The following is a 16,415-nucleotide window of genomic DNA, read 5'->3' as shown; positions in this document are numbered from 1 at the left end:
TTTTGTATGCCACTGACTTCCTTATCCTAGGATTCTTAGTTATTGTTCCCTTTTCTTGTGGTTTTCATCTCTTTTTCTTTTCAGATGTGATGAATCAGATAAAGAGCTAACTGTGTATTCTCTGTAGGCTGGTCAACAGTTAGGAGCAGTCATGGTTTCCTCCTCCCTGTGCAAATCGGATAAAATCCTCGTCAACTTTAACTTCTAGTTGAAGCTCTAGGGGGCAGGCAATCCCTTCAGTGAGACCAAAATTCTTACCTTAAATATATATTAATGTGGATATTTGCTTCTTAGTGTTGAATAGTAGGAATGAAGATTACAAACTAGCTTAAATCATGTTCACGTTCTTTTGTTTGAAAGAACAGCAGGCAGAAGTTCATTGCAAGCCCTAAAGGTGCAGAATACTGAGTACACGTAGAGGGCCTCGTTAATTTAGTCACAGTACAACCACAAATTTCTGCCTATTGCAGTGACGGTGCATGAGATAGGTTAAAATGTTGAAGGCATGTTTCTGCTCCAGCTTCAAGTCTGCTGCAGACTTTAACCGGTTTTCCTCCAGGTCTGTTGCAGACTCGTAAACGTCTGACACCAACCAGCAGCGTGGCCCTCGCCATCAGGGCCGCCGGTCTTGGGTCCACCGCTTCATTCACCGCGACGATCTTCAGGTATGACAACTGAACAGGAGTGCGAAGAAGCAGGGGTCCACATCAAAAGAGGCGAGCGAGACAAAGAATAGGGCCAGATGCTGCTGAATGAACGCTCTGAATGAAGCAGTTTGTAAAGGAGAGAGCAGGCTCATGAATAGGGATGCTCAGCATTACTCATGCAGGCGCTGCAGAGCCGCGATGGAAGGATGTGCCGGTGAATTGTCTCAAGGTGTGATACCCGATTAATTTCTGTCAGGTGGCTCTACTGGCAACAAGAAAACGATGACATAAATGTACCTGCTCTGTGTGTCACGTGTAAATAAAACCGTTCAGCAATTACACTCACTGTGGCCATGAATTTACTAATTTGGAGCGCCAGATGATTTTTGAAAACTTATTTTTTCTTCCAAGGATGGAGAGATTTTAATAATATTGAAAAGCAAATCATTTTGAATTTATGTTAGATTTTATGAGCCATGATGTAATTCACAGAGTACAAAATTATACAATTACCAAAACCTGCCCATGCAATTTAGGCATGAAGACATTTTTCTTCATTCTTTTCCCTAAGATCATTCAACATATTCTGTTCATGCCATTTAATTTTTGTTTTTAATCCATGTGTTAATTTGATTATTTTTTCATTTTTATGCTCTGACTCTGAAGCACTTCCTGGGTCCAACTTGACAACAAATTCAATTTCAAATTGGATTTGGATGAAAAAAAAGAGACTCAGATTGAGTTTAGCTTCTGGAATAGTCTTTCCAAATCCTGGACTTTAACTCTACTGAATTCATCAATGATTTTGGCTGGTTAGTTGACCAGGTTCCTTAGAATTAGAGGAATTTATTGAGCGACCAAGCTTTTTAAAAATAGTTTGCAACTTTAAAAAAAGACCTTTCTGAAACCAAAAGGTACCAGTTGTGATTTGCATTTTAGATTGCTGTTGGATCACCCAGTTTATATATTTTTGTTATGGTCCTCATTGGTCTGCATCTGCATTTTGATTCAAAAATTATTTTACAGGCACTCATGCAGGCGCTGCAAAGTATGCTTTAATGCAAAGTGTTTAAAACTTAAAAAAAATAAAAATAATGACAGTTTCTTAGACATTCGGGAACAGCCATTTAGTTATAAAAAAACCCAGTTTAAATTACACTGATCATACATAGTTCTTATAAAATGCAATGGAAATAATTAGCCTGTTTAGAAGAGAAGCAAAACAGAATAATTTAGGTAAATTATCTCTCTGATCTGGCTTAATGAAAACAAACACCTAGCTGCCAATTTCTGATGTGCCATCTTTCATCTGAATGGACACAAAGACTTGAAACCCACGTCTTATTGAGCAGTCTGATTGTAAATTCACAGATTTGGCCAAATTTCCAAGACAAACATAAAAAACCTGCCAACAAACCCTCTCAGATATCTATGCACCCCCGGGCACACGCTGCCAATTAGCATGATCTCAAAAGTGCTAATGGAATCTTGAGCCGTCATAAAAGTAAATAATTAAATTAAAGGGGCTCTTGTGTCATTGTCTGCTGTATTTGGACCCATTAGAACCTCCAGTATTCTCATGGTAATTGAATGTTTCTGGGGTGGGGGGTGTTTTTTTGTCTCGTAATGAATTCTGTGTTTTCCCTCCAAACGGAGTTGTTCAGACATTTGTGTAGGTTCTGGCAGAGAAACAAAGACGTACATTAGGAGCTATTGTCGCCCCCTTCTCGCGATTATTAAAGTAAACATGAAACCCTGAAGAGGCATCATACCCAGCTGCACGCACTTGAGCTTGTGTTTGTGAAGTGGGAGAAAAGGCCAAGCAACCCTCAAGACTTTGTCAGAGATGATCCCATTATTCGAAGCATCTCAAGAGTCGGGGGAGGTGAGGCGGGTTGGGGCCGCTGTGCGGCCCGACATGGGCTTTGAAGATCCGTTTTGGCACACAGCTCATCCGCCTGATCAGAACTGGAGGAGCGGGACGGATTTGGCATGAGATAAAATGTTTCGGCAAAGATTGACAAATGAGGAGCTGGCTTCATTTTTGCCGCCACAATACTTCCAAGTCTTTATGAAGAAAAAAAGAAAAAACAAAAGGTCGTCACTAGAATATAAATTTGCAGCTATGCACATTTTTTTTTTTTGTCTCAGACAGATTTGGCATGGTCTGCAAATGTAAATTTGTGTGATTTTTTTGGTAATAATAATAAAAATGTCATTTTTATTACAAAATCTAAGAATTGAGAGCACAGAATCTCACTTTGATGCAGAAAACAACCTTTAAACTCAGTAGCAGAGCCCTCTCCAGTATGACTGGCACTCCTAGTAAAGATTTCTCCAAATCCATTAAAATAATGCAACTTGCTACGGAGACACAAGATGCAACTTTAGCAGCAGTTTTTGTACTGTGAGATCTGGACATTTTCATCTATTACTATTATCTCCCTTCCCGTCCCCCAGGATAAATGTGAGACGTTCTCCAGCCTCATTTGTCAAAATTGTAGGAGTTTTAATATTTCTAATTACTGCTCTAACTGCAGATCTGGGCAAATTTAGCCACGTAGGTGATAATCTTTTTTTCTTTAACCTGCATTATTAAGATAAACTCAAATCTGCCTAGTTTTATTTGAATGTTTTCCTCTCTTTTCCATTGTGCAGAGTGGTTAAACGAGCCTCCGTGTTACATAGTATTTATTCCCTGTAACAGAGTTGTGGGTTACTGAATAAATACTCCCAGACAATATTATGAATTTAAAATAAAAAATAAAAATGGAAAAAATTGCAGTTACTTTTTGTCGAGTATTTTGGTGTTTGCGACATCACATGTCCAGCAGCAGCCGTGGATCTTCCACCACCGCTTTGATCTTGCGCAAGAAAGTGACCGCTTCTCTGCCGTCGATGAGCCGATGGTCGTACGTCAGCGCCACGTACATCATGGGTCGGACCTCAGCCTGCCAGAGCAGATCACGTTTTTACTGACTTCAAGCAGTCACTTCACAAGTCAGTCGCGATCGACAAAACGCAACTTTTTCTTCCCCACGAAAATATCAAAGTGCAGACACATGTGCATCCACTTGAAGGCGGGTCTGAGTATTCATGCAGTTACTTATTTCATATTACATACTTTTATTTAATTGTCATTATTTTCTAGGAATCATTTTTCACTTTGACATCAAAGGCGTTTTCTTTTTTTGCAAAATGTTTTGGTTTAAAAGTGTTTAAAGTTACAAAAAGCTACAAAAAAAGATAAAACATCCAAGGGAAGAATATTTTTTTATAAACACTGAGAAACCTGAAGTCCAGCAGATATTATTTGTGATGTATTACGGCTTTTTCCCCTGAACGTTGACTCCTTTCTTCACAGCAGACCTCACCTGTCCATTGACGGCCACAGGTCTGTCGAAGACGCCATGCATGCCGAGAATGGCCGACTGCGGGGGGTTGATGATGGGCGTGCCGAACAAGGAGCCAAACACGCCGCCGTTGCTGATGGTGAATGTTCCTCCGTCCATATCTTCAACCGCAAGCTCGTTTTTACGAGCCTGAGGAGCAAAAGGACAAAAGCTTCTCAGAACTCTGGAGTAGGAAAAACGCAAAGCGATTTTCCTACAAATATGTTGGTCTACAACTGTAAACCAACATATTTGGTTTACAGTTTACGACGTCTACCTTTTCTCCCAGAGCATTTATGGTTTTCTCAATCTCAGCATAGTTCATGGATTCCACATTTCGTAACACTGGTACCACAAGTCCCTGCGAGGTAAAAAGCATGACGCAGTAAAAACTACGACAGACTTAGATGACGTGAAAGTTATCCAGAATTTAGCAGCGACAGGAATCACAATAAACTTTTTAATACTAGAAGCCAAACCTTTGGAGAAGCCACAGCGATGCTGATGTCCACATAATCTCTGTAGATAATCTCTTTGGTTGCTTCATCAATAACTGCAGGCAAACAACATATTTGGCATACAAATTAATGACATAACAAGTTTGACCAGAACACTGATGCTTGTGTTACAGCACACCGGAAAAGATTCAAATCCCTTGAACTACTCCGCATTTTGTTATGTTACAACCACAAACTTCAGCGTATCTTATGGGAACTGCATGTGAGAGACCAACACAAAGTAGTGCACAATTGTGAAGTGCATTTTTTTTAGTGTGATGCATATTTGCATTTAGTGCTACTTATTCAAATGGTGTTCAAAAGCAAAATCCAGTGCAAGCAACTAAATTTAGAGATCGCTAAACAAATTACGCCTGCAGTGAAACACGGTGGTGGAAACATCATGCTACGACAATGCTTAAATAGCAATTAAGTTTGAGCTTGTAATACGAAAAAACATGGAAAGGTTTTAAGGGAATGAAAACCTCTTTAAGACAATGTTTGGGTCTCTTCAGATCCAGTTGCTTGCATGGACTTACCAGCGTTGACGGCGGGTTGATCCGTCAGAGCATGAGAAGACGCCTTCTCAAAAGCAGACATAAAACCCAGTTTGACGTTGTGCTTCGTTAGAAACGCCTCTTTGTAGAGTTTCCTCATTTCCTTGATGTTACTGGAAGAAACGGTGGGGTGTCACCGAGGCTGGAAACTGGACTTGTCTCAAACAGTTTCTTTGACTCACGTCACGTCTATTTCGGTGAAGGTGGTCAGCATGGCGCAGGTGTTCTGAGCTTCCTTCAGTCTCTCAGCAATCCTCAGCCTCATTCGGCTCATCCTCACCTGGAGACACGAAGCGAGCAGTGAGCGGCAGTCCTCTAAATATGATAAGCTTGGCTTTCATAGAAAAAAGTACTCTGATGTCGCCTCGGCGTGTGTGTTACCCTGTTTTGTCCTCTGACTCCTGCTGCTGGAGGAGCAGGTGGTGCAGGACTGGGTTTGGCAACAGAAACTGCGTGAAAAAAGGGGAAAATGGCAGAAAACAACAAATTAATGACTATAAAAAAAGAGAAACATGTCCATGTAATTAATAACTGATGGAATGAATAGTGCGGTACTCACCAGCTGGAGCAGGAATGGACGGCTGAGGTGGAGGTGGTGGAGGAGGAAGGACGTCCTCTGCAGCTGCAGAGGGAGCAGCTTTGGCAGCTGGAGCAGCTAAGAAGTGAGATGCAAATTTGATGAATTTTGTTTTTTGTATATGAATACAGTAGATATACATATACATATGTTCCCCTTAGAAATCTTATTAAAGATGTTAAAATGACAAAAAAAAGAGCTTAACTTATATTTATTTTTATAGGAATCTTGGCACAAGAGATTTTAAATAAACAAATATTAATGTTGGATTTTTTTTCACAATGAATTAAGGCACTCAAAATAAAATATGAATTTATTCAAAACCTTTCACACATGGTTTTGTAAAAGACGTAGTAAGAAGGGATTATTTGAACATTTCAAACCGGTTAGCATATTTGAAAGCAAAACAAGTAATTCAAATGTTAAAAATATAATAGAAAAAGTGATAACCATTTATTTTTAATGTCCATTAAGAATATGTTTGATTTACTAAACCATGTTCTGTAGAGCTACATTATTTAGCACAAGCTATAGCTGTATGATTGAGTTTTTGTAGAGACTAATATAGACACCATTGCAATAATTTAACCTACTAAAAATAACCACAAACAATAACTTAACAGTTGTAGTCCAACTGTTCATGGTTCATTGTTTGGGCCTGTTGGTTCCACTATTCTAGGACGAGATTTTGTTAGCTCGGCTAAAGTTGAAGCCTGTTTAGTATTTTTATTCATTTATTTATTTATCAAATTCCGGAGAATCCGTGAAACGCTAAGAAGAACCACTCCCGAAATGTCTTCGGAGGAAGACAGGGCCAAGGAGATACTATAAGAATATGTTTCATATTCTTATAGTAAGAATATAAAACATTTTTCATCCTTGGGACCCAAAACAATAATGACTGTTTCATCTGAAACGAGATTACTGGAAAAAAAAAAAGTCTGATTCAACCAGTTATACTATCTAGAGACTCTTTCTGTGACTTTAAGAGACTGTTTTCATGTGCCAACATAAAAATATAAACCTGCATGTCATGAGCATAAAGTAAGACATGCTGCAGTACTGCATCATCTGAGCATATAGACGTTGATCAAAACTGAGCATGAAGCCTTGAGGAACCCCATCTGGGATATTTCAGATTCCTAATTACCAACTGACACAAAATGGCAACAACATGTCAAGAACCAGAAAGGAGAAAATCAGTCAATCCCAACCACTTTACCAGTTAGTATGTTATATTTAAAAAAATCTTAGTTGCTTGGTTCATGATGTAAAACCTACAAACATCATTAAACTAATCAAACCTCCTTTCCGCAGTTTGAACAGGGGACTTCCTGTTTCCACCCTCCCTCCATCAGGGATCAGCAGCTCCTCGATCACACCAGCTGCAGGAGCTGGGACTTGAACCGACGTCTGGAAGAGCAGAGCAAGGATGTTTTAACTGCATTAACAATAATGTCAGTGTAGGTTTGAGTTTCAATTTTTCATTTCAAACCTTGTCAGTCTCGACTTCACACACCACTTCGTCTTCTGTTACCGAATCACCCACCGCTTTAAAAAACACCCAAAAGAAAGTGAGCGGCAATTTATATGCAGAGCAAAATCGAATATTTTATTTAAGCTGGTCAATACTAACCTATTTCCCACCTTACATCGCCCTCTGTGATTGACTCCGCAAATGGAGGAGTGTTGACTGTGACCAATTCATCGTCTGTACAAGAAAGCCCAAGAAAGCATAAATTCAGAGACATCATGAGTGACAAAAAATAGGAAGTAGGAGTCAGTTTTAAAAATGACACCAAGACTGATACGTACTGCAAACGGCAGATGCCCTAAAATATCTGCAGAGGAATGCATTTGATGGGGCCAGATATCTGCGCCTGAATGTGAAAAAGAAGATTGTGGTTCAAATTCAGTAAAAACAATTTAAAACCAAACGTAAAACATTTTAACAATGGAACTATTGGAACTATTAACTGACTCGCTAACAAAGTCTCTTAATGCACCACAAGTGACTAAAATAGCTATTTTGTTTTCATAGGTAAGAAAAATGCTGAAAATCAAAAAAAAAAAAAAAAAGGAAATGGTCAGAGAACTTACAGCTGAGATTTCCTGTAAACAAACTGGGTGCAGATTGAGTGACCTTAAAGTAATTAAAGGAAAGACAAAATCAATAAAACACAAAATCTTGCTACCATGAAAAGAAGCCGCATTACCTACTTTACTCACAGTTTAGTTAGAAATAATCTTACCCAGTAATCTTTGTTCAATATCCAAATTATAAACCTTAAAAAGGAGAACAAGCGTATTAGATTTATTTTGTTTCAATGAAACGCTCCATAGTTATTAGCTTTCTCCAAAATTATTTCTAGGTTTTTATTTTGTTGCGCATATGTGTGCCGATTGTCATGTGAACAGATTGTTGTTGTCTATCTTTTTATCTTTCATGCCAATTTGGAATTGGTCCGTTTAATGTTGATTTAACCTGCAGACTATTTTAGGTTGCTCGCTTTTCTTAATTGTTCCCAAACTGATAAACAAACCACTAGCACAGCTTGAAAAACATATTTTTAATAAAAATGATGAAGAATCATTTACTTCTCTTCTCACACACTTGTAGAGCTAACAACCAGTTAAACCATTTCATTTTCCAGTGGGCTGCTGTAAGCTCCACCACTGCTGAACGCCTTACAATGGACATGACTCATACATGTGGGATGCCTGAGGAGGGTGGAGTCAGTCAAAGTGGAACCAAACACACTTTTTCCAGTTCCTGCACAGACATGCAGCTATCAAGTTTCACCGGTTTTTAGTCAATTTGGCAAAAAGCTGAGATGTTATTGAGTTACCTTTATGTTTTAATTTTGCCAGCAACATGTTTTATAGTACCATGGCTTGTTATGCTCCCTAAACGCAATCCTGTGGCTACAGCAACAGAAAGTGAATCTGAACCTTGATATCCAAACTTTTTTTTATGTGTTCACTGTTAAGACTCAAATGTCTCTGCGATGATGTTTTGCTGCTCTGCGACTGCAGTGTTTTCTGTCACAATGAACAACCTTTTGGTATAACTTAACACATGTTCACTCTCCTTTACATTCTGTGTTTCTTTGTCAAGTGGTTGGTTTAATTGGTGACTGTGGGATGTTTTTATGATGTAAAATGTGCGATACATATAAACCTGATTTGACCGGTTGGATTTCTGACTCAGAGGCAGTTTGAACCATGTAGCTGCTGATTTGAGGTGCAGTTTAAGAATGTGAAGGTTGTCCTCTTTCCTTATTAGCCCATCTACTTTATGCAAAGCACATGCAGCAAAACAGAGCCACCATGCTTGACACCAGGATTTGAACTCTGCACCTTTGCTCATTAAACATGCTTCTGTTTCATTTATTTATCTGCTTCACTTTTCAAGCGAGCTCAGTTGTCCTGAAAACGCTTTTCTGTTGTAACCTGGGGTGCACCGATCGATCTGCCTCGATTTCCAATATTTCGTTATTCAGCCGATGCCTACATGTGAAACTGACCTCATCCACAGTATTTAAAAAGTTACAAAGCTGATGTGCAGTTGAGCGTTTTCTTTTTCCACTACAAGAAACCTCAAATTCAGGACACTACATAGTAAAAGCAGAAGTACTGCTTTGCATTTTATTTTTGGTAAGTGGCTGAAATCAAATCTGCACCCTGGAGATTGAATGACAGTAATTTTATTATTATTTTTTTAATCTATATTTACCCTTATTTTATGTTTATAAAATTTTAACTCTAATACATTTTTTTCATCATTGTATTATTCTATTTACTTGTCTGAGCGTTTTGATACTTTTTTAAAAACTTTATGTTGTTTATATTTTTTATTGCCACATTTTTTGTATTTTTGGATCATCTTACTGTAGACATCACATGCATAAATTTCCTCAAATTTTTGGTGGTGATATTTTGCATGCTCTTTTGTTTGTTTGGTTTTAATACGTGTAAGGTATTTAGTGCCAATTCTGACTCTTTTTGTAAAGTCTACTCAGTTTTCGAGCTTCTCGACAGACCTGATCGTCAGCCTACGTTTGCCCGGTTCAGCTCGTTTTTGTTGCTTCCTGTCTGCTTACCTGGCTCGCCGCCGACAGGGAGCGACTCAGCGTGCGGCAAACAGCAGGGGACCGTGAGAGCATCTCGGCGGCAGGAGACCACCTTTGTGGAGGAGCAAACAGGGAGAAGGAAGCGAGCTGCGACCTCCCCTCCCATCCCGCCCCCGCGGCACAGCGGCGCTCCCTCTGGGAGGAACCGCCGCAGCTCGTGGCACGGAGCGGGCGGCGCGGGAGGAGATATCAATCACACCTCTGATGGAGCCATCTTTTTATACAAGGTTCCTGCTCCTGTGTTCTCATCCCAGTTATGATTTTAACATAACAGTGGCTGTGGCGCATTTTAGGTTTGGTTTATGAATCAGCAAATCTGTTGGTAGAAGGAAAATATATATTGGATAATAGAAATAACACTGGGAGCACAATTATATTATATCTAGTCATACAGATCTGTTTGCAGAACAGAACAATTTGATTCATTAACCTTCACCAATCACTATTTAACTCCAATCATCTTTGCATCAACAGTAAACAGCTTCTTTCTCCCTTAAAGAATAAAGCCTCCCCACAGAATGATACTGCCATCCTTATGTTTCACCATTGTGACTGTGCATTGAGAGTTATGCACAAAGTTACTTTTCCAATATATGTAGATCATAAAATTAGAATCTGGTCTCATCTGCCTGGAGAGGTCTTTTTGTCACTCGTCCATGAAAGCCACATTTCCTCTGGGGTTTCACGGGCATCTTTCTCGCTTTCTTTGATGATTGCAAACTCCAGTGTTTACAGAAAAACGTTTTCAAAGCTGATTTAATGTTATACACAGATGGACGTTATTATTATTATTATTTATTTATTTATTTTTTTACTAATCTTGTGACTTCTGAAGGGTTTTTAAAAATGGATTTCATTTATGAGAACCAGAGCAAAAGGGGCTGAATACAAATGTACCATACACCATAACAAAATAAGATAACCGTGCATCATTTTCTCTGATAATGAAATGATGATTGTCTTTTACAGACAACAACAAAAAAGAAAGTATACATTGCCATTTGTGGTTTTAATATTACATCATCAAAATGCAAATAAAGTATAAAAATGTAATTGAGTCTGAGGATAGTTTTTTTTTTAAGGTGGGTCTGTGTGTGTCAGGCGAGGGTGTGTATTAGACCACACCTCCAGCTCTTTGAGCAGATTCACTCCAGATAAATAATTGCCCCATCCTCCTGTGAGCTTCAAAACCCTCTGTGATCTCTCAGTGCGTCTCTCAGGTACGCAATCAGTTCTTTATTACAATTCTGGCTCCGTGAGTATGACGAATAAAAATGCTTATATTCATAATGAAGCATCACATTGTTGATCATCATGTTTGTCACTCTTTTCAGGCTGTGAAGCATGAGTTTCTGGAGCAAAGGTATGTGTTCTTCCAGCGACGTCTGCCTGGCCGGCTGCACTGCAGAGCATCTGCCCCCCAGGCACCCTGACCCACCGCCATCAAATTTAGGTGGTTTTTACACCTCACACAAAGACAGCAAGAACATTAGGGGACTGATACACAGGACTGAAAACACTGCTTCGGGTTTGTCGTGTTCCATCCCAGTGGAGTATAATCTGTCCACAGGGAGCACAAGAACACCTTTGTCTCCTGCTTCTTACAGTCATTACAACTGGAGCCTCAACAGCGGCCATCAAGCCAAGCGTGCCAGAGTTGAGAACATCATCAAAGGTATAACCTGCACAGATGTGATGCCAAATCAGCACGAGGAGACCGGCCGCGTGCGGGAAGAAGACGAAAGGGTTGGAGTGTCGGCTTCACATCAGAAACGCATGGAAACGAGTGGAACTGAAAGCCTGAGCGAAAGCCATCAGCACCTCAGAGAGGTCAGGACGAAGGTCAATCCCATGTGCAAAGATGAGAAATTTCCCAGATGGAGCGTTTCACCTGAAGCATCTACAGATGAGGTGCTTTATAAATCCTGCAGTGAAACCGAAAGCGGTCCAGGTAAAACTCATCAAGAATGGAAAAAGGTGATGCCAGGCCACTTCAGCTCCAAACCGGATCGGGTGAAGCTGATGGCAGATATTTTAAAATACGAGCTGACCCGAGCTGTGAGCAGAAGTGTGGACTCCATTTTCAAAAGCATGCCACTTACACAGACCCCAACCGAGATGGAGAATTCAGAAACAACTCTCCCTCCTCAGTTCTCAGAAAGCATGGAGAATAAATTAAGATGTGGGACAGCAGAGGTTCTGCTCCCAGATGTCCAAACAGAAGCTCTGTCTCTGGTGGTCCAAAAGCCAGAACTGGAACGGCCGCAAGACTTCATCCCCCAGTCGACATCAGCGGCTCCTCTTACCCCCAAATCTCCCATCTTCTTCAGCTGTGAGCCTGAACAAGCATCAGAGCAAAACAACATCGCACACCATCAACGGCACAATTTTAAATGCTCACCAGATGGATGCTCTGAACGTGGCGAGCCAAGATTGGACACATATTGGAATTTGGTCAAAGTGAAATCAAAGGTCACCTCCAGATCTGCGAGAAGCCCTCACACACACACCGTGCCGGTGGATCACGTGATTCTTGACAACCTGCAGCTCCCACATGTGAAGTTAGAACCAGATTGCTTCGAGAAAAATAACGTCTACATGTTGAACGTATCCTTCAGGCGCTCACGAGTCAATTAGATCTCTTATGGTTACCTTATATTTTCTAAATGATCTTTATTTTAGTCTAAAGAAAACCAAACATGACAACTTAAGAGAATTTAGATTTAGATTTGTGGATTTCTTTCTTAACAATGGTGTATTTCAGGAGTGTCTGACAACAAACCACCTGAAGAAAGCAAAGCTCATGTTCTTCTACACTCGCTATCCGAGCTCAGTGGTGCTGAGGATGTGCTTCCACGACGTGCAGGTGAGTAAAACCTCATGATCTCCAAAAAAGAAAGTTGTAGAAAACTTGTAAACCCTAAAAAAACTTGACATTTTGCTTCAAGTGTCATGTTTTGACATATTTCTCAAATCTATTCACATTATAAACTTTGAGATTTATATCCTGAGCAACATAAAACAAAAACAGCCGACAACACGGTGAAATAGTTGCATCATTTTATTGATTTCATTTTAATTTTTTTTTACATCTAAAATGTTCACAATCCAGTTACACATGGTCATGTTTGGTTCTTTTCACTTACCTGGCGCGTGTGTCGTCCACAGTTCACACGCTGCATCACCTCCCAGCTCATCAAATGGTTCAGCAACTTCCGGGAGTTTTACTACATCCAGATGGAGAAGTTTGCCCGCGGCGCTCTCCTGGAGGGGGCGGCCGATGTGAGGAATCTGACTGTAAGCAGAGAATCAGAACTTTTCAGAGCTCTAAACATGCACTACAACAAAGCCAACGACTTTCAGGTGAGGATGATCCTATGACCCTCAGAGCCAAGAAAAATTATAGTAAAGATTTTTTTTAAAAAAATCTAAGGAGCAGAGATTCATTTTTTTAAACATTTCCCCCATCATTTGTTAGAATTTAAATACAGTTTTACTTAATAATCAGCTGGATTATTTTATGTATAGAGGCACACATTTTTCACATTGAGTTTATAAATTCTATATTGGTTTGTATTTTTCTCTGTTCAGATTAATCACAGTCCTAACTATACAGACTTAAAAACTACAATAACAACTGCAACAGTTAGTAATTGTATAATAATAAATTAGTGTATTTTACATTTTTGCAACATAGTGGAGCTAAAAAAAAAAAAAAAAATCAAGTTACATCATGGTGCCGTCAGACATTTCATATCATCAAAAGGAGAGCAATCTGATCATTGTGCCAGTCGCCTTTACTACTGCCACTAAAGTTTGTCCAAATTGGTGGTTTGCTCAGTTCATATGAGCACTCACTGTATCGGCTAATATGGGTTATATGAACCGGAAGATACCCGAGCCTGGTGGTTGTTGCTCAGAGGTTTTACAACCTTTAAAAGCCATTGAGATTGCATACTGAAGAAGGGAGAGGACTGAATATGCAGTTTCTTAATCCCAGTTCATGACTGGAGAGAAATTGTCTGATTGGAGTTGGTTGAAAACAGGCAAGTGTTCACTTTGTTTGTCTTGGGGCTTCTCAAACCTGCAGCTGAAAAACAATTTCAAGCTGCTCTCAATTGATTATTCCAGGTCAAAATTATTTCAATGAATCTTAACTATCGTTTCAAGGTAAGTTGTTTTTAGATGCAAGAATAGTTTGTTTTTCTTTAGTCAAAGATGTGTCTAATTTAGAGTTTTTGTGGTGAAAACAAACATAAATTTCGTGTATCCCATGATTCAGGTCTGACCGTTGAAACCGGAAATGTAAATAATTTAACTACTTTCTGCAATGTCAGTGTTTCTTGTTTCATGTAATTGGCCTCTAGGTATTTCAGTTGGCCAGAAGTCTGTCTTGTATGGAAATATTCAGATAGCTGAAACAGCTATGAAGGCAGTTCGCATGTTTACCGTTATCTCCAGAACTTGCTCATGCAGTGGGAGAAAAAAGCTAAAATCCAATTTGGAAAAAGACTGTCCTTTTTGGTGCATGGGTTTGATGAGAATACCTTTCGGTTTTCTTTACATCACTAATACACAACAGCTTTGAAAATGCTTCTGAAGCTTCAGAGATAAGGCGAAGGATTAAATAATTGTAGAATAATGTGCATCCAACTACGATGAATTTACATAGAAAACACATTTTTTAAAAACAAAAAAATAAACAATTCAGGATATTTCTGGTAAAGACCTAGGAACAATTTGTAAACGCACTATAGAAATGTAGAGCAGCGAGCACAGTGAGTATATTAAAAATACCGCTTTTAAAATTTTTTAAAGATGGCTTTAGTACAGTTATGTAGAAATATTTAAGCGGTGGTGTCCAAACATTTTGCAGTGAGTCAAAGTCCTCAACTGCTCAAAGTCCCAAAAAATCAAGATGCTTCACTAAATAAAGGTGATTTACAAATATGTGAACTGTGGATCCTAGATTCATCAGCATATTTAAAAAAATGCATGCAATCTAAATGTTGGTTCGGTCTCTTCACTATTTTTGTATTTTATTCTTCATTGGTTATTTAGCCAGTTAACATTTCTCATCTTAATATTTCAATATGCCACTGCAAATGTAGGTCTAGTGAATAGAAGCAAGTTTACTGAAAAACTGTCTTGAATTGTGGTCAGGGACTGCACAAAATCAGCTTGTGGGGCAAAAACAAAAAAGCCCTCGGGCTGCACTTTGGGCACGACTGCATTACAGCATGGATCTCATACATCGGCAGACACTGTACAGATTTAACAAAATTAAAATTTAGGTTGCGTCTCATTATAAAAAGCAATTGGTTAAGTGCAAACCTGACAGGTACAAAGGAAACTAACGATTCAAACAGCATTATTACTAAATACATCAGTGTAACAGAGATCCTGTACTGTTATGCCGTTCATCCACAACTTTGATGCACAAATAACTTTTGCGTTTAGAGGAAGAAAACTCGAGAAAATATTTGACATACAATTAAAACATGTAATGCTTTCAGTTATAAAACCAGGGATAAACTCTTCCACAGCTCAACAATGTTCAGCTGTGGGAATTTGATGAGGTTTCATGTTTACATGACCAGTTAGGATGTCAAATTATAAACTGTAGCACAGAATCATATTTCATTAAGTCGTCATTTTTTGGAATTCACTTTGAAAGTCAAAGTACCAAATAATCCAAAACAACAAATGCGATCAATTATTTTGGACACGGGACCAGCCAAGCAGGTACATTGTGCTCATTGTGGAATACCACACTTTGTATCAAATTAGAAATTGATTAGTGGTTTATTAGAAATGCATTATAAACATGTCGTCCGTAAAACAAATGAAAATTGAAACATTTTTATTTTAACTAGTTACATTTAGTCAAAAATGTTTCAGTATTTTTCAACCAAGTTTAAAAAAATAAAAAATTCAAAGGTAGATTTAGGTTGCCTTCCTCTGGTTGAGTTTATGATAAAACTATCTATTCTTATAATGGAGGATAGAAAATAACTAATGCTTTTTGTAGACCTGAAGTATACAAATTTTAAACAAGCAGCAAATTGCATGCAAGAGGTAAAGAAATAATGAAAATCATTTAAATGGGCTGCTGTGTTCAGTAGATACTGGGTTTTAACTCCAGCTGGTTTGTTTTATATCTGTTCACTAAGTCTTTACTTACCTTGTACTTACTAGACCAGAATATGCCCAAGAGCAGCATGTTTATTTGCGCAAGTTTTTTTGAGAGCCAACAACTGAGAAAATTGCTTGACTCCAATGTTTTGCATTGTTAGGTTCCTGACCGATTCCTTGAAGTGGCTGAGATTACACTGAGAGAGTTTTACATCGCAATTTCAATGTGCAAGGATCGTGACCCATCCTGGAAGAAGACAATCTACAAGGTGATCTGCAAGCTGGACAGCGACGTTCCACCTGAATTTAAATGTCATCACTTTGGATGAACACCAGCCAAAAAGGCATCCTGTGCCACAGCCGTGGACTTACTGAGTAATTTTGTTTTGAAAGGGAAAAGAAAGGCAAATATATGGATGGTTAGAAATATGAATGTCAGAACGAGGAAGATGATCGTTGATTATGTCACTTCAACTT

The 16,415-nt window shown here is 38.9% G+C and overlaps 2 protein-coding genes across 3 annotated transcripts; one reads left to right on the top strand and one right to left on the bottom strand.

The window, feature by feature from the left end:
- Positions 1 to 1,692: 1,692 nt before the first annotated feature.
- LOC129351169 (dihydrolipoyllysine-residue succinyltransferase component of 2-oxoglutarate dehydrogenase complex, mitochondrial-like) lies at positions 1,693 to 10,096 on the bottom strand. Of its 2 annotated transcripts, XM_055020018.1 has the most exons (16): positions 9,774 to 10,096; positions 7,923 to 7,956; positions 7,771 to 7,813; positions 7,486 to 7,550; positions 7,307 to 7,381; positions 7,166 to 7,221; positions 6,975 to 7,083; positions 5,653 to 5,748; positions 5,475 to 5,542; positions 5,276 to 5,373; positions 5,076 to 5,206; positions 4,519 to 4,592; positions 4,317 to 4,400; positions 4,022 to 4,189; positions 3,437 to 3,598; positions 1,693 to 2,714 (listed from the first exon to the last, which is right to left on the bottom strand). In XM_055020018.1, exons 1-15 carry the CDS (start codon positions 9,834 to 9,836, stop codon positions 3,467 to 3,469), a joined length of 1,296 nt encoding a protein of 431 aa, XP_054875993.1. In that variant the 5' UTR covers positions 9,837 to 10,096; the 3' UTR covers positions 1,693 to 2,714; positions 3,437 to 3,466. The 2 variants fall into 2 exon arrangements, with proteins under 2 accessions (XP_054875993.1, XP_054875992.1); XM_055020017.1 differs by lacking the exon at positions 1,693 to 2,714 and having other exon boundaries at positions 2,736 to 3,598.
- A 1,051-nt stretch (positions 10,097 to 11,147) lies between these two features.
- On the top strand, positions 11,148 to 16,336 carry LOC129351151 (prospero homeobox protein 1-like). The gene is made up of 4 exons (XM_055019974.1): positions 11,148 to 12,410; positions 12,568 to 12,669; positions 12,972 to 13,166; positions 16,100 to 16,336. The coding sequence occupies exons 1-4, from the start codon at positions 11,148 to 11,150 to the stop codon at positions 16,265 to 16,267; spliced, it is 1,728 nt and encodes a 575-aa protein (XP_054875949.1). The 3' UTR covers positions 16,268 to 16,336.
- Positions 16,337 to 16,415: the final 79 nt, after the last annotated feature.

The sequence above is a fragment of the Poeciliopsis prolifica genome, unplaced genomic scaffold, assembly GCF_027474105.1.
Source record: "Poeciliopsis prolifica strain line A6 unplaced genomic scaffold, Auburn_PproV2 SCAFFOLD065, whole genome shotgun sequence".
Taxonomy (NCBI): Eukaryota; Metazoa; Chordata; class Actinopteri; order Cyprinodontiformes; family Poeciliidae; genus Poeciliopsis; species Poeciliopsis prolifica.
This window is presented reverse-complemented; position numbering and strand designations above follow the sequence as displayed.

What these genes read in the sequence shown, in the direction of transcription:
- LOC129351151 (XM_055019974.1), top strand. Translation starts at nt 11,148, where the DNA reads ATGAGTTTCTGGAGCAAAGGTATGTGTTCTTCCAGCGACGTCTGCCTG. An exon ending in TGTGCTTCCACGACGTGCAG is followed by an intron (nt 12,670 to 12,971) that starts GTGAGTAAAACC and finishes TGTCGTCCACAG; the next exon opens with TTCACACGCTGCATCACCTC. An exon ending in ACAAAGCCAACGACTTTCAG is followed by an intron (nt 13,167 to 16,099) that starts GTGAGGATGATC and finishes TTGCATTGTTAG; the next exon opens with GTTCCTGACCGATTCCTTGA.
- LOC129351169 (XM_055020018.1), bottom strand. Translation starts at nt 9,836, where the DNA reads ATGCTCTCACGGTCCCCTGCTGTTTGCCGCACGCTGAGTCGCTCCCTG. An exon ending in CGATGTAAGGTGGGAAATAG is followed by an intron (nt 7,222 to 7,306) that starts GTTAGTATTGAC and finishes TGTTTTTTAAAG; the next exon opens with CGGTGGGTGATTCGGTAACA. An exon ending in TTCACCGAAATAGACGTGAC is followed by an intron (nt 5,207 to 5,275) that starts GTGAGTCAAAGA and finishes CGTTTCTTCCAG; the next exon opens with TAACATCAAGGAAATGAGGA.